Here is a 14,108-nt window from a genome sequence, read left to right as displayed (position 1 = left end):
CAAGCCCGGGGGCTGGTGGGCTCCTTGGCCACCCGGGCACTGCTGGCTCTTGCTCAGCCGGCTGTCAGCCAGCACCCCCAGGCCCTTCGCCGCCGCAGAGCTTTCCAGCCGCTCTCCCCATGGAAGGGCCGCGGCGCTAGGCGGCCCCGCGGGGCGGTGGGATCCCAGCACGGCGGTGCGGGACCCGGGCGGAGCGTGCAGCAGCCGGACCGTCCCCCGGCAGCGCCTTTCCGGCGCCGCGGCGCCATGGAGGCCAACCTGCGGTTCTGGCGGGCGGAGGGCCAGGTCAGGAGCCGGGGGAGACCGGGGCGGCGGGGCTGGGCGGGCTGCCTCCCAGATAACGCCCCGTCTCCCTGAAACGTGTTTCTGTCAGTCTTTTTTCCAGAGGTTTCTTCTCTGGACGGACGCCTTGGATCCCCTGCTGCTGCTGAAGTCCTCCGTGAGTGCTGTGGCCCGGCTACACCGGCGGCAGGAGGGGGCGGGTGTCTGGGGGTGGAGGGGGTTCCCCGCCCTTTGTGCCGGGGCTCTGCGGGGCGGCACCGCCGACGGGAGGGTTCGCAGTCAGCCTTGCGAGCTTTGGCTGTACTAAGGTGTAAAATAAGGCTTCTGAGGAAAATTAAAATACGTACATACACATGTATAAGAAATAGAAGTATACACATATGCGTTTCTATATATAATTACACAAAACAAAGGGCATTTCTAGACGCTACCATTTCAACAGTCCTGCTCAGGCCGTGGCTGCTGTGCCAACAGTTGGATCAGCCCGTCAGAGAATCAGGAAACCCCCAAAGACAAAGGAGATGAAGGGAGTGGCTGGGCCGGCTGCTCTTAAATGATCTGTTGCAGCTTTGGGGAGGACAGGTTTGCTGAACTGCATCATGGGCACCCAAAATCTCTGCTGGCCAGTCGACATACCCATCCTTGTGGTGCAGTGTAATCTGAAGGTCATGAAGCTCTTTGATTCTCCTCCAAGCAGCTGTACTGAAAGAAATCCTCCCCCAAGAGGGAGAACATCTGATTTTTAGGGCCTTTTTATACCAGAGAATGATTATCACAATTTTAACATTAATTATTGAAAGTGTGACACTAAACACATTGTCGGTTGTGAAGTGTAGCTTCTAAATTTCAGGAACTGTCATGGCAGCAAAATTCTGGGGAAGATGTGCTTTTCTGTCAGTCCATGTTTTGTCAGGGGTGACATAGGGAAGAGCACAGCACGTCGTATGAGAGTCAGCTGTTTGATCACTATGTTAAAGGATTTTTTGTTGAATGATTTTTAAAATGTTTTTTAAGGGAAAGCTCCATTAAAGCAAAAGAACACTGTCAAAATGTACACAAGATGAACTGTGTACATGAGATATTTACTCGTCACTTGCAGTTAGTGTTGTGTGTATCTATTCATCAACCTCTATACATGTATGAATACATATCTATATATTCACATGTACAAATAACATAATTTACTAAATGTATATGTATGTAAACGCCAACAAGAAAATTTTATAGTATGTTCAGGGATTTGGAGATCTAGGATTAGTTCACAGCTCCTTTAATTAAAATACACTTTCAAATAGAGATGTGCCTGTTGGAGAAAAGTCAAATCATCCCATAAATTCTCCTGAGAGGGGCAGCTTTTTATGAGACTATGGATAACTACATGAGGTTACAGTTTTATTCTCTTTGTTTAAGTGTACCTGTTTTCCATAATTAAAAGCTTAAGCCAAGTTTAAAGGAAGAGTGTAAGATGCAAAACTTGATCACACATTTGTGAACATGCAGGAACATCTAGTGATGTTGTGACTCATTCCTGGTAATTTTAAAAGTCTGGTTTGGAATTTCATTTTAAAACAGTCATCTAGGTGCCTGTGGGGATATCAGAGAGTTGCTTTGGTGGCAAATCTTTGAATTTGCCAGCACACATGTGTGACTTTAAGTACAAGACTAACACTCTTGATTTCAGTGAGGCTCTTCATGTGCATAAAGTACAGGTGCATTTACGTAATGGGGTGAAGGACTGACACTTAAAGGGACCAGGGGGGCCTGAATCATCTAAAAGTTTTTATGACTGTGAATTAGTTGTGTGTCAAGGTGTGTTCTTGCTTTAACTTCTTTGGTGAAGGACAGGTGCATTAGCTTGACATTCTAGGTTTGTATTTAATGTGTCTTATAACCAATATATTGCACTGTAGAATACTGAAATCTGAGTTATTTTTTTCCTCACTGGTTTGTTTTTTTCTCAAATATAGGATGAAATAAGAAGCGCCAGGTCATTATTACAAAACAGTGGAAAGACGCTAAGTGAGCCCATACAGAATGATCAGGTATTTTGGAGCACAGTTTATAGAAAACAGAGGTGTCTTTTTCATGGCTGAAATAGTTGCTATTAGTACAAGATCTAGGTGACAGCATACTGAGATTCAGATACAAGGGATAATACAAGAAAAACTCATTACTACAGAGATTTTTCTAAACTGTGAATCTGGTAGGAATTTCTTCGGATGTCTACTGGTGCCAAATTGCAGTATTATCATCCTGAAGAATGCTCTGTTGTAATTCATGTAGCTGAATTTAAAAGACTCTCAGATCACTCTAGTAATCACTGCTTTAAGCCTGTCTGTCCTCAGCTGGGATGATGTAAGTAGGTGATGAATATGTAAAATGCTTACTAAGTTCATTTTGAATCTTTGATGTTGCGTCATTGTATAGAGGGCAGGTTGGTTTGGTTTCGTGTCTCACAAAATGAGCAGTAGCAGTGCTTGGGTGGAAGACTTACTTGTGGAGTTGCTGGAAAGTAGTGCTGAGCCCTTGCTTTGTTAGGAGGAGTCCTTCCTTTGATTTACTTTGGGCTTGGCCCTTCCCATGTGGCATTTTGTACCTTTTGTGTTGAAGTCTGAAAGGAGAAAGAAAAACTTCTGTGATTCCAGAAAAGCTGAAATCCTAACACAAGTGTTTAGGCTTTTAGCCGTATTTAAGAGTTGTTTTCTGTTTGAAAATACCTACTAGCTTAACATTTTAAAGTTAACTTTCTGTTCTGCCATAACGTGTACTTTGGTGCTGTTACACAGCACGTGCGATGTGAGTAAGTTCTCTTCAACAAGGTGTATACGAATATAAATTTTATGGGAAAAAATAATTAACAGAAAAAAAGATATAATAAATTGGAAAAAAAAGAAATAGTAAATTTAGAAAGAAGATTTTACCCAGTCTCTTCTGAAACTTGATGACTAACCTAATTTTCAAATCGTTTAGACAAAACAAGCCTTCGTGCTGAGCCTGGTAAGTTTACAAAATATTTAGAAATATTTATTTTTTCTTTCCTATTCAAGTATGGCAAAGGTGGTCTGATTTGACTTTTTTCTTTTCTTTTAAGTCCAGTGTACATCCTGATACAGACAAGATAATTCCCGTTTTGTTTAGGCCTCCGGGTAAGTTCACAGAGTAAGCTCCCTTCAGAGAAGTTCTGTGTATGTGACTGAAGCATTGAAAGGGAGTAGCTCAGAGTAAATAGCCACTGTGACACTACAGTGATACCCTTCTCCATGTAGAAAACCACATAGACTCTTACTTCTGTTAGTTGCATTCTCACGTCTCTTGAAGATTTATTTATTCCTACAGTCATCCTGAGGAGTTTTTCCCACAGTTCGTCTGCTCAGCTAGGTGGAAATAGTCTGACCAGTCGCTGGTTTCTGTCACTACAGAATGAGTTTCCAAATCCCTCCACATGTAAAACAGCTTACTGTAAGCTAAGCTTTTGCTGATGAATGTGGCTACTATATACATTTACTTGCTGTTCTGTCAGATAAGGTCTGCTTGGGGTGGTGTTTAGGGAGCCAAGACAGAACAGGTTGTTAATCAGATGTAACCATACTTAGGCTATTTACTTGTTATCTTGTATAACCACTCACAGCTGTGACAGCCTTTGTTGCCACCTATCTCTTTTTGAATAGTGAGGAGAAGCAATTTCTGTTTGAAACTCAGTTATATAGTTTGAGTAGCCACGCTGGGTGGAGTTCACAAGGGCTTCTTTTGGCTGGAAGCCATGACTAGGTTCCTGGGCTCTTGAATGAGGAATGAGAGACAAAGGTTAGAACTGAAGTCCATGGTGATGGTGGTTTTTTTGTGGGCAGTGTTTTACGTAGAGCTGAAACTAGAGGAGGGAGGTAAGGGGAGTTTTCTGCTCAAAATCTAGACTCAGCAGTTATTTTTACTGAAATGAAGTTTTTTTTCTTTTTAGCCTTCCTGCCCATATGTCTTCCATTGGTGAGTAATCACAAAAGATGCTAGTGTTCTGCTGGGCTTACATTTTTCCAAAGCCAGAGGTTGGAGGGAGGGAATAGAAGGTTTTAGGCTTCTTAGTTGTATTTTCAGCACAACCCTTTTAGAAGATGTCTATTTCATGGGAACTGCTGAGTGATCTAGAAATCGAGCCCTTAGGGAATCTCATGGGAACCCCAAACCTGTTAGCTACCTTCCTTCAGCAGAATTCAAACGGATTGTTCATGTGTGAAGGTCAGCTTTCTGATGCAGGATGAAATTCACTTGGCGTTGAGAGCAAGGCCTGGTTTTGGTCTGTTTAACATCAAAAAACTGGAACTATGGTAGGAAGGAGTCAGACCTTGTGTTCGGTGTTTCAGACCCAGAATATGATTTTTTTCTTATGTTGATTGTGCATTTGCAAGTAAGAAATGGTGGTGTGAAGAAATTACAAAAGATACAAAAATAAACTCTTGTTCCAGTGCTCAAAAATTCACCATTTTGTTTCATAAAATTTGTAGCTGCAGTTATATGCATGATTATTTATTTAGATGTGTCTGCCTTTGGTTTTGGCATATGAGTACACATACAGAGATCTGTCATTCCATATAGAGATTACATCATGAACTTGTACGGCACTGCTAGAAAGTATAACAGTCATCAAGACTTTAATGAAATTCCTTAAGAACACTAATAGAATTAACAGAAGTATTTCTTTTTTATATTTACAGCTTAAAGCTCTTTCATAGATGTGATTAGAATCAGTGCTGGCATTAATAATAAAGGTAGTTGATCCACTGATATTACATGAATTACTGATCCTCCTCTGAGGCTTTGAACATTCTGTGCCCTCCTCTTATTCAGTATTCGCCTTATCCTGATCGACTCTGTACGTTGGGTATGTTCCACGTATGGTAGGCCAGACCTCAAGAAAGGCTGTGGTTTATTGAAACTGAAGTTCTTATTCACTGTCTGACTTGGGAAGTAAATCCTAGAATCTTTGATCTTAGATCAGGTAGATCTAGTATATCCCTACTAGTCAAAGCAATCCGACCCTTTCTCATTCACTACTTTAATTAATTGCATTTTTATCATCTTTGTGATTTTATTTGCATCTATTTAAGCTTCACATGTACAAATGCATTTTTTTATTTTGGGTAAGAAAGCATCTTGCCCAAATATTCTTTCACACAATGTTTTAACCACTGTGTCTCTGTGTTTTATATTGGATAGAAAAAGTGAATATGTCACATCTGTGGCAGGAAAGTGCATTAGCCTAGAATCAGGGCAAAGGGCTTCGTGTGCTGACTGGAGCCTTTGACGCTGCTGCAAATAGTAACACAGCAGTTCTCTTCATGCTGTAGCCCACTATTGCTCACTAAAATTTCTAGACTCATCAAATCTAATTTTCTTGTGGGATTTTCCTCTTAGGTTGTTGCTTCATCTCTTCAGCTTGGGACGAAACAGACTTTCTTTTCTCAGGTAATTACCTCTTCGTTTCTACATTTACAAGTCTTCTGGTCTCAATCCCAAATTCATATTTGCTTATAATCTCTCCTTTCTGCAGTTCGTGTTTCACACATATACCACAGGATTCACCCTATTAAATGGAAATGGTACTACAAAGGCTGAAGTATGTGTCGATTTTTTTTTTTTTAAATCATCTTAATTGTACAAGACCGTTTTGAACATGATTTACAAGTGTTTCACAAATGCATTTATGGAGTGTTTCTTCTGTCCTTCTTAGGAGTACTCGGTTCAAGAAAAGCAGATCATCTTCAGCTTGGGAGCCGTTTCCTATGCAGCATGTATTGGTGTATGTATTTGCTCAGTGATTACTTTCCTAATAAGCTCTCCTGAGAATGAGTAGGCACTGAGATAATCATACTGCCAGATACCCTTCAGGATTATGCTCTTTAATGCTCTACTCTGATGTCTTACCCCAGGACTGTTGAGGATAAGAATTTTCCTGATCATCTGTCAGCCAATAACTTGCTTGGCTTCCTCTGATGCTTCCTCTTCTGCCCTTTTCTTTATTCTGCAAGCTTAGAAAATGGGTGGTGAGAGGAAACAGCCAGGGTTTACAAACACAGAATAACTTACTGGGCTGCTATAGTTGTGGTGCTGTGGAAGAGATCTGTCTGGCTCTAGAAAAGTGGTGAAATCTGCAAGCGTCTGCCCTGGGTAGACTTAGCTCAGATCCCAGAAGCAGCATAGCCAGGAAAATACTGCACTGAATGCAGGTTAATTAGCCTTCCAGGAGGGCAAGGTAGCTGAAGGCTACCTCGCTAGCTCTGTGCTGGCATAGGAATTTGCGGTTTCCAGAGTTTGCTACATCAGAATGAGCTCCGGTACCCTCATGACACTCATTGCAAGTGTAGGTGCCCCTATAATGCACTTCCTCACTCTCCACAATAAACAGTGACTTTTATAAGCCTTCTGGTAGAAAACTATGGCTGTTCCTGCTTCTGTTAGATGGACTTTCACCTCTGTCCACTAGGCAAAACAGTTGGGCCAGCAGTGCTCAGGATTTTACAGAGGTCTGAGGAGGCGGCTATGCCTGTGGGCAAATGTGGGAGTTCTTCCCCTTTGTCATCCAAGGGAGGCTCTGAGTGCTAGCTGGTGTCCTGGCCATTTCTTCCTAAATGAAACTTCCCGCAAATGTATTGCGGGAATATAGAAACTGCAGAGAATCAGGAACAAATGCGCAAGTGTACCAGGTGTCCTGTTTGGGGGAGAGAGCAACATGTGTCACAAGGCAGATGGACAGATGTCCAAAGAATATTAGTCAGAGGTAATTGTTTTCGTTTTTGTCTTTGTATTCATATTGCTGTTGTCCTATACATAATGACGTTTAATGCTTTATCATAATATTTTGTATTCTTACCTAAAAGCGATTACAAATACCGTCAGTAATTAAAGAACATATGTATTTTGTTGGAATATTAAACCAAGGCATTTGTTTATTTTTATAGATAGTAACTATGTATTATTTTCCTAAACTGTTGCATGTACTGAAATACTGCACATTTTTTTAATAGAAGGTGCCTGTTTCCTCCCAATGCCTTAGGCTCTTCCTTTTGTCTTCATGAATCGATACACGTTGAAGAGTTCGTTAACACAACTAGTCGTCAAAAAACTTCTACCCGCTCCTCTCCTTGGTGAGCATAAAGAAACTGCACATTGTGCAGCTGGCCTGAGGGCCATTTGCTGCCCCCACAGAATCTTGACTGTAGAATTTTCTTGCCCTTGCACACATGTGGTCTGATTTTTTTTCCTAGCCACCTTCTCTGACTGCCTTTGCTGGGTACGGTCCCTTCTGTGTGAGAGTTAACACTCACCGATCAGTGTAGCTGACCTCTATTTGATGCTCGTTGGTTTTTAGTTTTAGATCTGCGGAGCACTCTCCTGACCTTTGTATGCATGACATGCAGCTGTTTCTCCAAAGATATCCAGGGATGCAGTTGGCATATTTCTTTGGTTTGGACATTATACCTGAAACCGCCAGGAGGCATCAGGAGGGCAGCAGCACCTGACCTGGCACGACCTGGTGTGGCACATACCTGACACTAGAGTGCGATGCAGCCCTGGGTGTGCACTGGCATAGTTCCTTACTGGGGTTGGGGCTGCTGCTGGCTACCTGACTGCTGGGCCTGTGGAAAGTGGGAGTCGCTCCAACAGACTGTTAAAACCTTGCAAGGTAGTGGCACTCAGTTCATTACTGGAACAGCTCTACTGACATGGTGAAGTAATACCAGGACAAGTTTAACCGTTTGATGTCATTAACTGTTTTTCTAATGCCATTAAAGAAATCTTTGGCCTTTCCTAGGGGGAAACTGGTAAAATTAAAACAACTGTTATCTCTTCTGTTCCAAGTTATGTGAGGTGGCTACTCAAATCTTTCTGAGGATCTGTAGAAGAGCTTTCCGACTTGTTTCCCTTGGAGCAGGTGTTAAAATGTGCTTCCATTTTCTTAAATACAGAGAGAAACCTGAGGGTAAATGATTAGTATTAGTCCAGTGTTTGAAAAGTGCCATCTGTTACACTGATGTCTTTATTGAACAGCCCTGCCAACAACTAATAAAAAGAGAAATCTACTATTTCAAACCAGGTCAGTTTGCCAGACTATGTCCTGTTACGCCTAGACCTTGGTCTGGAAAAGGAAAAGGAGAAAACCAGTTAGATAACTAAGTGCCATTTGACATGGCCTTTATAAATGCCAGTGGTTTAGTCTTGTGTTTTCAGTGATCGACTGTGGGATGGATGTTTTCAGGTACCTTGTAAAGCCAGGTCTGGATGAGACAAACATTCTCATCTAGGATCCAGCTGAAGCACTGCCATTTGTGACAGATGCACAGCTGGGCAGAGAAGTGCCATAATACTGGAAAGGAACATATTAGAGCCAGTGTTCCCCTGGCACCCTTCCTTTCAAAACAGGGATGCAGCCTTTATTTCAAGTCTGTTCCCTTCAGGGTCATCTTTCCTATGCTGGATTTTGTGCTGATTGGTACAAAACCGACCCACAACACAAATCCCTCCTCTTTCTCTTAGGAACAAAGTACTTTTGGTTTGAGCTGGATGGCAGCGAATGAAAGCTCTGAGTCCGTAACGATAAAGCACCTTTTACAACTGGGCCTTAAAATCTCACTCAAACTTCTGAAACAAAAGTTAAGATCCCAAGTAGATCTTTTTGGAGCAGTTTCTTCTTAAGCTGCTAGTTTATTCAGTTGTGAACTGCTGAACTGGAAAAATGCATATAATTATTAATGTTACTGTTGAGATAGTCCTTTTGGATCTTTTAAAGCAAAATCCTCTTTAACTCCACAGGCTTGATGAGTGCATTTACTGTGGTGGTGGTGAGAAGCCCAGAATTTGAGAATGGAATTGAAGTGATGGACAGGAACGGCAAGGTTGTAGGACTGTCACAGAAGGCTGGTGAGAAGGTAGGCAAGGGGATGGAGGCCTCTCTTGACTTTTCCTCCCTGCTAAGAGCTGAATGTGATGCTGACAGCAGCTACAAGTTGGATATATTGAAGTGAGGAATCCCAGATCAGGTGCCGAATCTTTGGGTAGGCTCAGACTAGGTCTCTGGAACCAGGTTGACACCTGTCTTGTGTCGTCAAGGGTCAGCAGCCTTGCCAGCCTAGTATACCGAGTGCCAGAGTTGAGACACTAGCATAGGCATTTCTGCTTTCCCTAGTCACCTCAGGAAGAGACTCTTGGACCTTTTTCTGATAGGACACCTCAGAGAAAAGCCCTGTATTGTACATACCACATGCTCCTTCTGTAGTGGGAATATCATTTAAAGGCTGTGACTCCCAAAGGGTAATGTCCTGATTTATCCTTGGGCTTCAGTTGCTGACTCTGCATTTGCTCCTTGCCTTGTTCATCAGTATCCACTGTAGAGCCTGGCACAGGAACTAGAGCAAGGAGTCATATTTTATGTGGTATCAGTGACCCTCCTATTCTCTTCTGCTGTCCAGAGAGGAGGAAACAGCTAGATGAGGATATAGACTTGTGGACAGCTGGAGAGAGAACTTCAAATTTGACACAGGATAGTTTGCATGCCCAGAAGGTATAACCATTTGGAAGAAATTCAGAACAACTCTAAAAAAGCAAGCCTCAGCAAAATTACTGTCATGGTAGGAAGGCTAGATATGGCAGCAGTAGTTTCAACTCCCTTTTAAGGTATTTTTTAGTCACAAGTGGAATATTTGCCACTTGTAGGAATTTAGTTTCCATTCAAGAAAGAATTCATCTAACAAATGTTTTCATCCCTCATCAACCTGTTGCTTGAAAATCCAGAGTATCAGACAAAAAAGTTCTCGCAGAGGCATGCAGTATGTGTAGCTCACAGAGCACTGCTTTAACAACATTTATCTTTCTCCCTGGAGGCCGTTAAAGAAACAGCATTGTCAAGAGCAGTCTTGTTTGGGACAACATTCTTCCTGCCAGCTGTGCTTATGCACTTTGTGCAAAGGTAGGAGGTACTGCAAAAGGGCTGGGGGTGCCTGGTCAGGGTGTGTTCTGGTTTTTAGTGTGACGGTTACCATTTGCCATTTGGTTTTGTTTTTTTTTTCCTTCGGTTTGTGGTATTAATTGCCTTGGTAGAAGTGATTATCTGGGAAGGTTCTCTTCAGCTACCATGATTCATTTAGATAAGTAAACGAATCTGGTTGTGTCCACATCCATGCTTTGAGGGTTTGCAGGGGGTTGTGTACAACTATAAGGGTTTCCTCTCTGCTCCCATGCAGGAAACATGTTTGTGCTGACAGGCTGTTTCCCAGCATCTATGTTCCCTAACTTGATTTCAGTCCCAGTGTCTGACATCAAGGTTGTTCACAGCACTTAGCTTAGATTTGTTATTTCTGAAGATGTAATATGGGACTTGAATTTGCAACTAAAACTGGAACCCAACTTGCAAATCAATTTCCATATATTTTAAACATGTTCTTGCTTTTGTAGCATTTAGAAGCCCTGTATCATCATAAGAATTCATTGTATGCTTTATGAGAGGATTCTTAGCCTGCCCTGAGCTTTTGGTAGGGATCACTTATGTCATGTAAATAACACAGGTAGGGATCATCTATGTCCTATAATTCGATATTGCCTAAATCAATTCCCTATCCCCTTTTTTTAGCTTAAGGGACTCCTGTTACCAGAAGACATAAAATTTTATCTTACATCTGCATTTAAGTACATATTGAGTAATAAATTTTTGCACAAGGCAAAATAGGACTGCCAACAGGAACTAAATTTGAAAGGAAAGAGGGTAGTGCAAGACAAATCTCAGTCAATGTCCTGGTTTCAGCTGGGATAGAGAACTGAGGCACCTGAAAGCACTAACGCACCTTCTCATCTTCTGTTGCTTTGATCTTGCTGCTTATTTTCTTAATCTTGTATTGACAATCTGGGCTTGGAAAATGCTGCAGCTAAATACAAAACAAAGGGAAAGAGCAGGAATTTAGGAGTAAGAATATAGGAAATAAAGGAAGCATCTTTTGGATTCATAAGCCTAGGTTTCAGTGCAATTTCAACCACTAAAATAGTAGCTAATGCTCTTTGTCTCACCATCAGATTACTTTTTGAGCCCAAACTGACATCTTTACTTTTTCAATGTCTTGGACAGAGCAAAAGTTGCAAAAACTCCACGTGCTTTGGCTTCAGTGAGGATGCTCATGATTACATCAGTACTAGCGGGGATGCTACCAGTTTCGCTTAGTATGTTCCCGCAGTGTGGGGAGGTAAGTCCTTTCATAGGAATTAATTTAGGATTATTGTTATATTAAAAAGTCATTCTGTAACTGTGGCCAGCAGTCTTAAGGCCACATAGAAAAAAATCAATAGTATTAATGTGGCTGTGCATGTAAAATGGGGCAGCAGAGAGGCTGCTGGTAAAGGCCCACATACTAGGCAGGGGCTTACAGGACTTGCTAGGTCTAAGCTGCATTGTGTGTTATCTATAGTTACAGTTTTCAATGTAGATATATCAGATTTTCACAAAATTCTGAAGCAAACAAGGTCAGGAGACCTGTCTTAAGAACTAGAACCCAACTTCTTCCAGCACTGTTTTCAGTCCTGCTAGAGAAAGGAAGGATGTAGATGAGAATATTTTCTTTCATGGAGAGTCAGCATGAGCTCCTCAGAGAGGTAAACCAACACACATGCGACATCTCTTCACCCTGCCTTACTGAACTGTGCAGTCTAGACTGTTCCTTTGGAAAGTACACCTTCCTGGCAGGTTTTAAGTGAAGGATGTAGCCCTTGAACCTTGGGCTTTGGAGAAGGCTAAGTGAGTAGGGGAGCCTGTGGTTCCTTTCTGCCTTTATTGCCTCTCCCTTCTCAGCACTGCGTGAATATTCTCAGAAAATGGTAGACTGGGCTCTTGCAATTTTCAGTGGTTTATTTGCCTAAACTTTCTGGCACTGTAATACCTTTTTTTAGATTTCTTGATCTCATATGGCAAGAAGGGTAAATTGAACGCAAGTGAGGGGACTTATTGAAGTTATGTACTGAGAGTATGGCCGGTTGGTTCCCTTCGAGCTTCCCAATTGCTCAGCCCACAGCAGAGGTTCTCCTGGGTGAGTCACCCAAATACATTTATGGTTGGACTCCACAATCTTAAAGGTCTTTTCCAACCTAAATGATTCTGTGATTCTACAGTGAATGGAGAGAATGTCATGAATGCTCTGTTCAGATCTCAGGAGTACCTCTAATTTTAAATAAAACATGTTTCTTCTGCTACGTGTGCACATGCAGAAAATGTCAGGAGAAACAAAAGCCCCCAAACAAAAAAGTCCCTCAACCCCCCAAATAAACAAAGAACCCCAAATCCCACAGTCTTGCTTCTAAATACAGTATTTCAAATTGTGCAATATTCAATGCAGTAAAGAGGACTGAACATACACTTACCAGGATGTGGTGGTCCTGATTCCCTTTTTCTATACATTGCAGATAAAGCGAGCAGACCTTGAACCAGAAATTCTGTCGTCTACAGAAGAAACAGAGTTATTCTACAATAGGGGAATTTAGAGACCAGCTTTAATATATAAATACATGCTCCAATTGAAGTTAATTCTGGATGCATCAACAAATTCAAGTGGCATATGTGAGTGAATCGTGAATTTATGGTGGCGTATGTACCAGATTTGGTGGACAACGGTGTGGCCTATAAAGAGGCAGACTTTGCAAAATGATTTTGCGAGTCCCAGCCCACAGGCAGATATGTACCCATAACATAATGCTGTAAATTATTTGTACAAGAAAGCAGCATTTGTCAGTGTTCTGTACGCTTCCTGATGCGATTGGTTTCTTAATTAAAAGATTGTTGAATACAACAGTTTGTTCTGCTGCTGCAGCTTTTGACATGCTGCTTTCTGGGAACACAGCTGGTAAAAGCATTAACATCAGTAGTCCTTTGGGTAAAGTCAAGCTGGTTCTTCTCAGAATACTTACTTTGTATGTTTCCTTGTGTTTAGTAACACTCATTTAGGGATGAGACATGAGTGAGGTAGCCATCAAGCTGGTATTAGACAAAGCAACCTTGATGGCAATATAATATTCATTAAATTTAGTTGTTTATGTTCAGGGACCAGGTGTCAAACTTGGCTACAAAGTGACTCCTGCGTTTCTTGACATCCTTGAAGGAGTTGTGAGGCCTGATGCCCCTTGAGCTTTAGAACTTCTCTTACACAGAAGGCACTGGGAAATCCCGTGGCTTTATGACCTTATGGGGGCAATGAAGAATCACCACTTTTGCAGGTTGAGGGTGTTTATCCAAACAGAAAAGCTGTCTCTTGAGATGTGGCATAAGGGTTAGCCTGTTGATCAGTGCGGTGATAAATTGTGATCATACAAAATTATTCAGGGGACCAGGGCAGTCTGTGAAGAGCTGCAGAAAGAGCTTACGATACCAGATGTAAGAACAGGTGAAATACCAAATGGATAAATGAAAAGTAATGAGTTTGGCAGAGGGGATAATCCAGCTTCATGGCTGGGCTGAGCTGACTGTTGACACTGGGAGAGGAATGAGGGTTAGAGGCAGGTATCTCCACATGTATCTGAACTTCAAAATTCTTGCCAAAGGGCATTATGGATACTAAAAGCTGACATGAATTTAAGAGGAGAATGGGCACTTCCATCAAAGGGAATCCATTGAAGGATACAAAATTCATGGAAACTACACCAGCAAAAGAAGTTCATAAGCTCCAACTACTGGAGAGTGGAAGGGGTAAAGAGCTTATTTACCTGCTCTTACTCTCCTTGCATCTGCTTTTGGTGGCCACTGGGATATGACATTTGGCTGAACAGATCTTTGGTCTGGCCCAGCACAGCTGCTTTTACACGGTTTG

General features: G+C 42.0%; 1 protein-coding gene and 1 long non-coding RNA gene across 2 annotated transcripts; one reads left to right on the top strand and one right to left on the bottom strand.

Moving 5' to 3' along the window:
• The first annotated feature begins 179 nt into the window (after nucleotides 1-179).
• SFXN4 (sideroflexin 4) lies at nucleotides 180-13,094 on the top strand. Its single transcript, XM_064464282.1, has 14 exons — nucleotides 180-285; nucleotides 374-439; nucleotides 2,250-2,324; nucleotides 3,253-3,279; nucleotides 3,374-3,428; nucleotides 4,238-4,263; nucleotides 5,689-5,739; nucleotides 5,825-5,890; nucleotides 6,005-6,073; nucleotides 7,328-7,418; nucleotides 9,085-9,200; nucleotides 10,152-10,237; nucleotides 11,387-11,501; nucleotides 12,712-13,094. Exons 1-14 carry the CDS (start codon nucleotides 247-249, stop codon nucleotides 12,787-12,789), a joined length of 960 nt encoding a protein of 319 aa, XP_064320352.1. The 5' UTR covers nucleotides 180-246; the 3' UTR covers nucleotides 12,790-13,094.
• On the bottom strand, nucleotides 623-11,387 carry LOC135315520 (uncharacterized). Its single transcript, XR_010375014.1, has 3 exons — nucleotides 11,109-11,387; nucleotides 2,777-2,893; nucleotides 623-996 (listed from the first exon to the last, which is right to left on the bottom strand). It is a non-coding gene; the product is annotated as an uncharacterized LOC135315520 (long non-coding RNA).
• Nucleotides 13,095-14,108: the final 1,014 nt, after the last annotated feature.

Source organism: Phalacrocorax carbo, chromosome 12 (genome assembly GCF_963921805.1).
Source record: "Phalacrocorax carbo chromosome 12, bPhaCar2.1, whole genome shotgun sequence".
NCBI lineage: Eukaryota > Metazoa > Chordata > Aves > Suliformes > Phalacrocoracidae > Phalacrocorax > Phalacrocorax carbo.
Note: the sequence above shows the minus strand (reverse complement) of the source record. Positions and strands in the feature narration are given on the sequence as shown.

What these genes read in the sequence shown, in the direction of transcription:
- SFXN4 (XM_064464282.1), top strand. Translation starts at nt 247, where the DNA reads ATGGAGGCCAACCTGCGGTTCTGGCGGGCGGAGGGCCAG. An exon ending in TCTACCCGCTCCTCTCCTTG is followed by an intron (nt 7,419 to 9,084) that starts GTGAGCATAAAG and finishes TTAACTCCACAG; the next exon opens with GCTTGATGAGTGCATTTACT. An exon ending in CACAGAAGGCTGGTGAGAAG is followed by an intron (nt 9,201 to 10,151) that starts GTAGGCAAGGGG and finishes TTCTCCCTGGAG; the next exon opens with GCCGTTAAAGAAACAGCATT.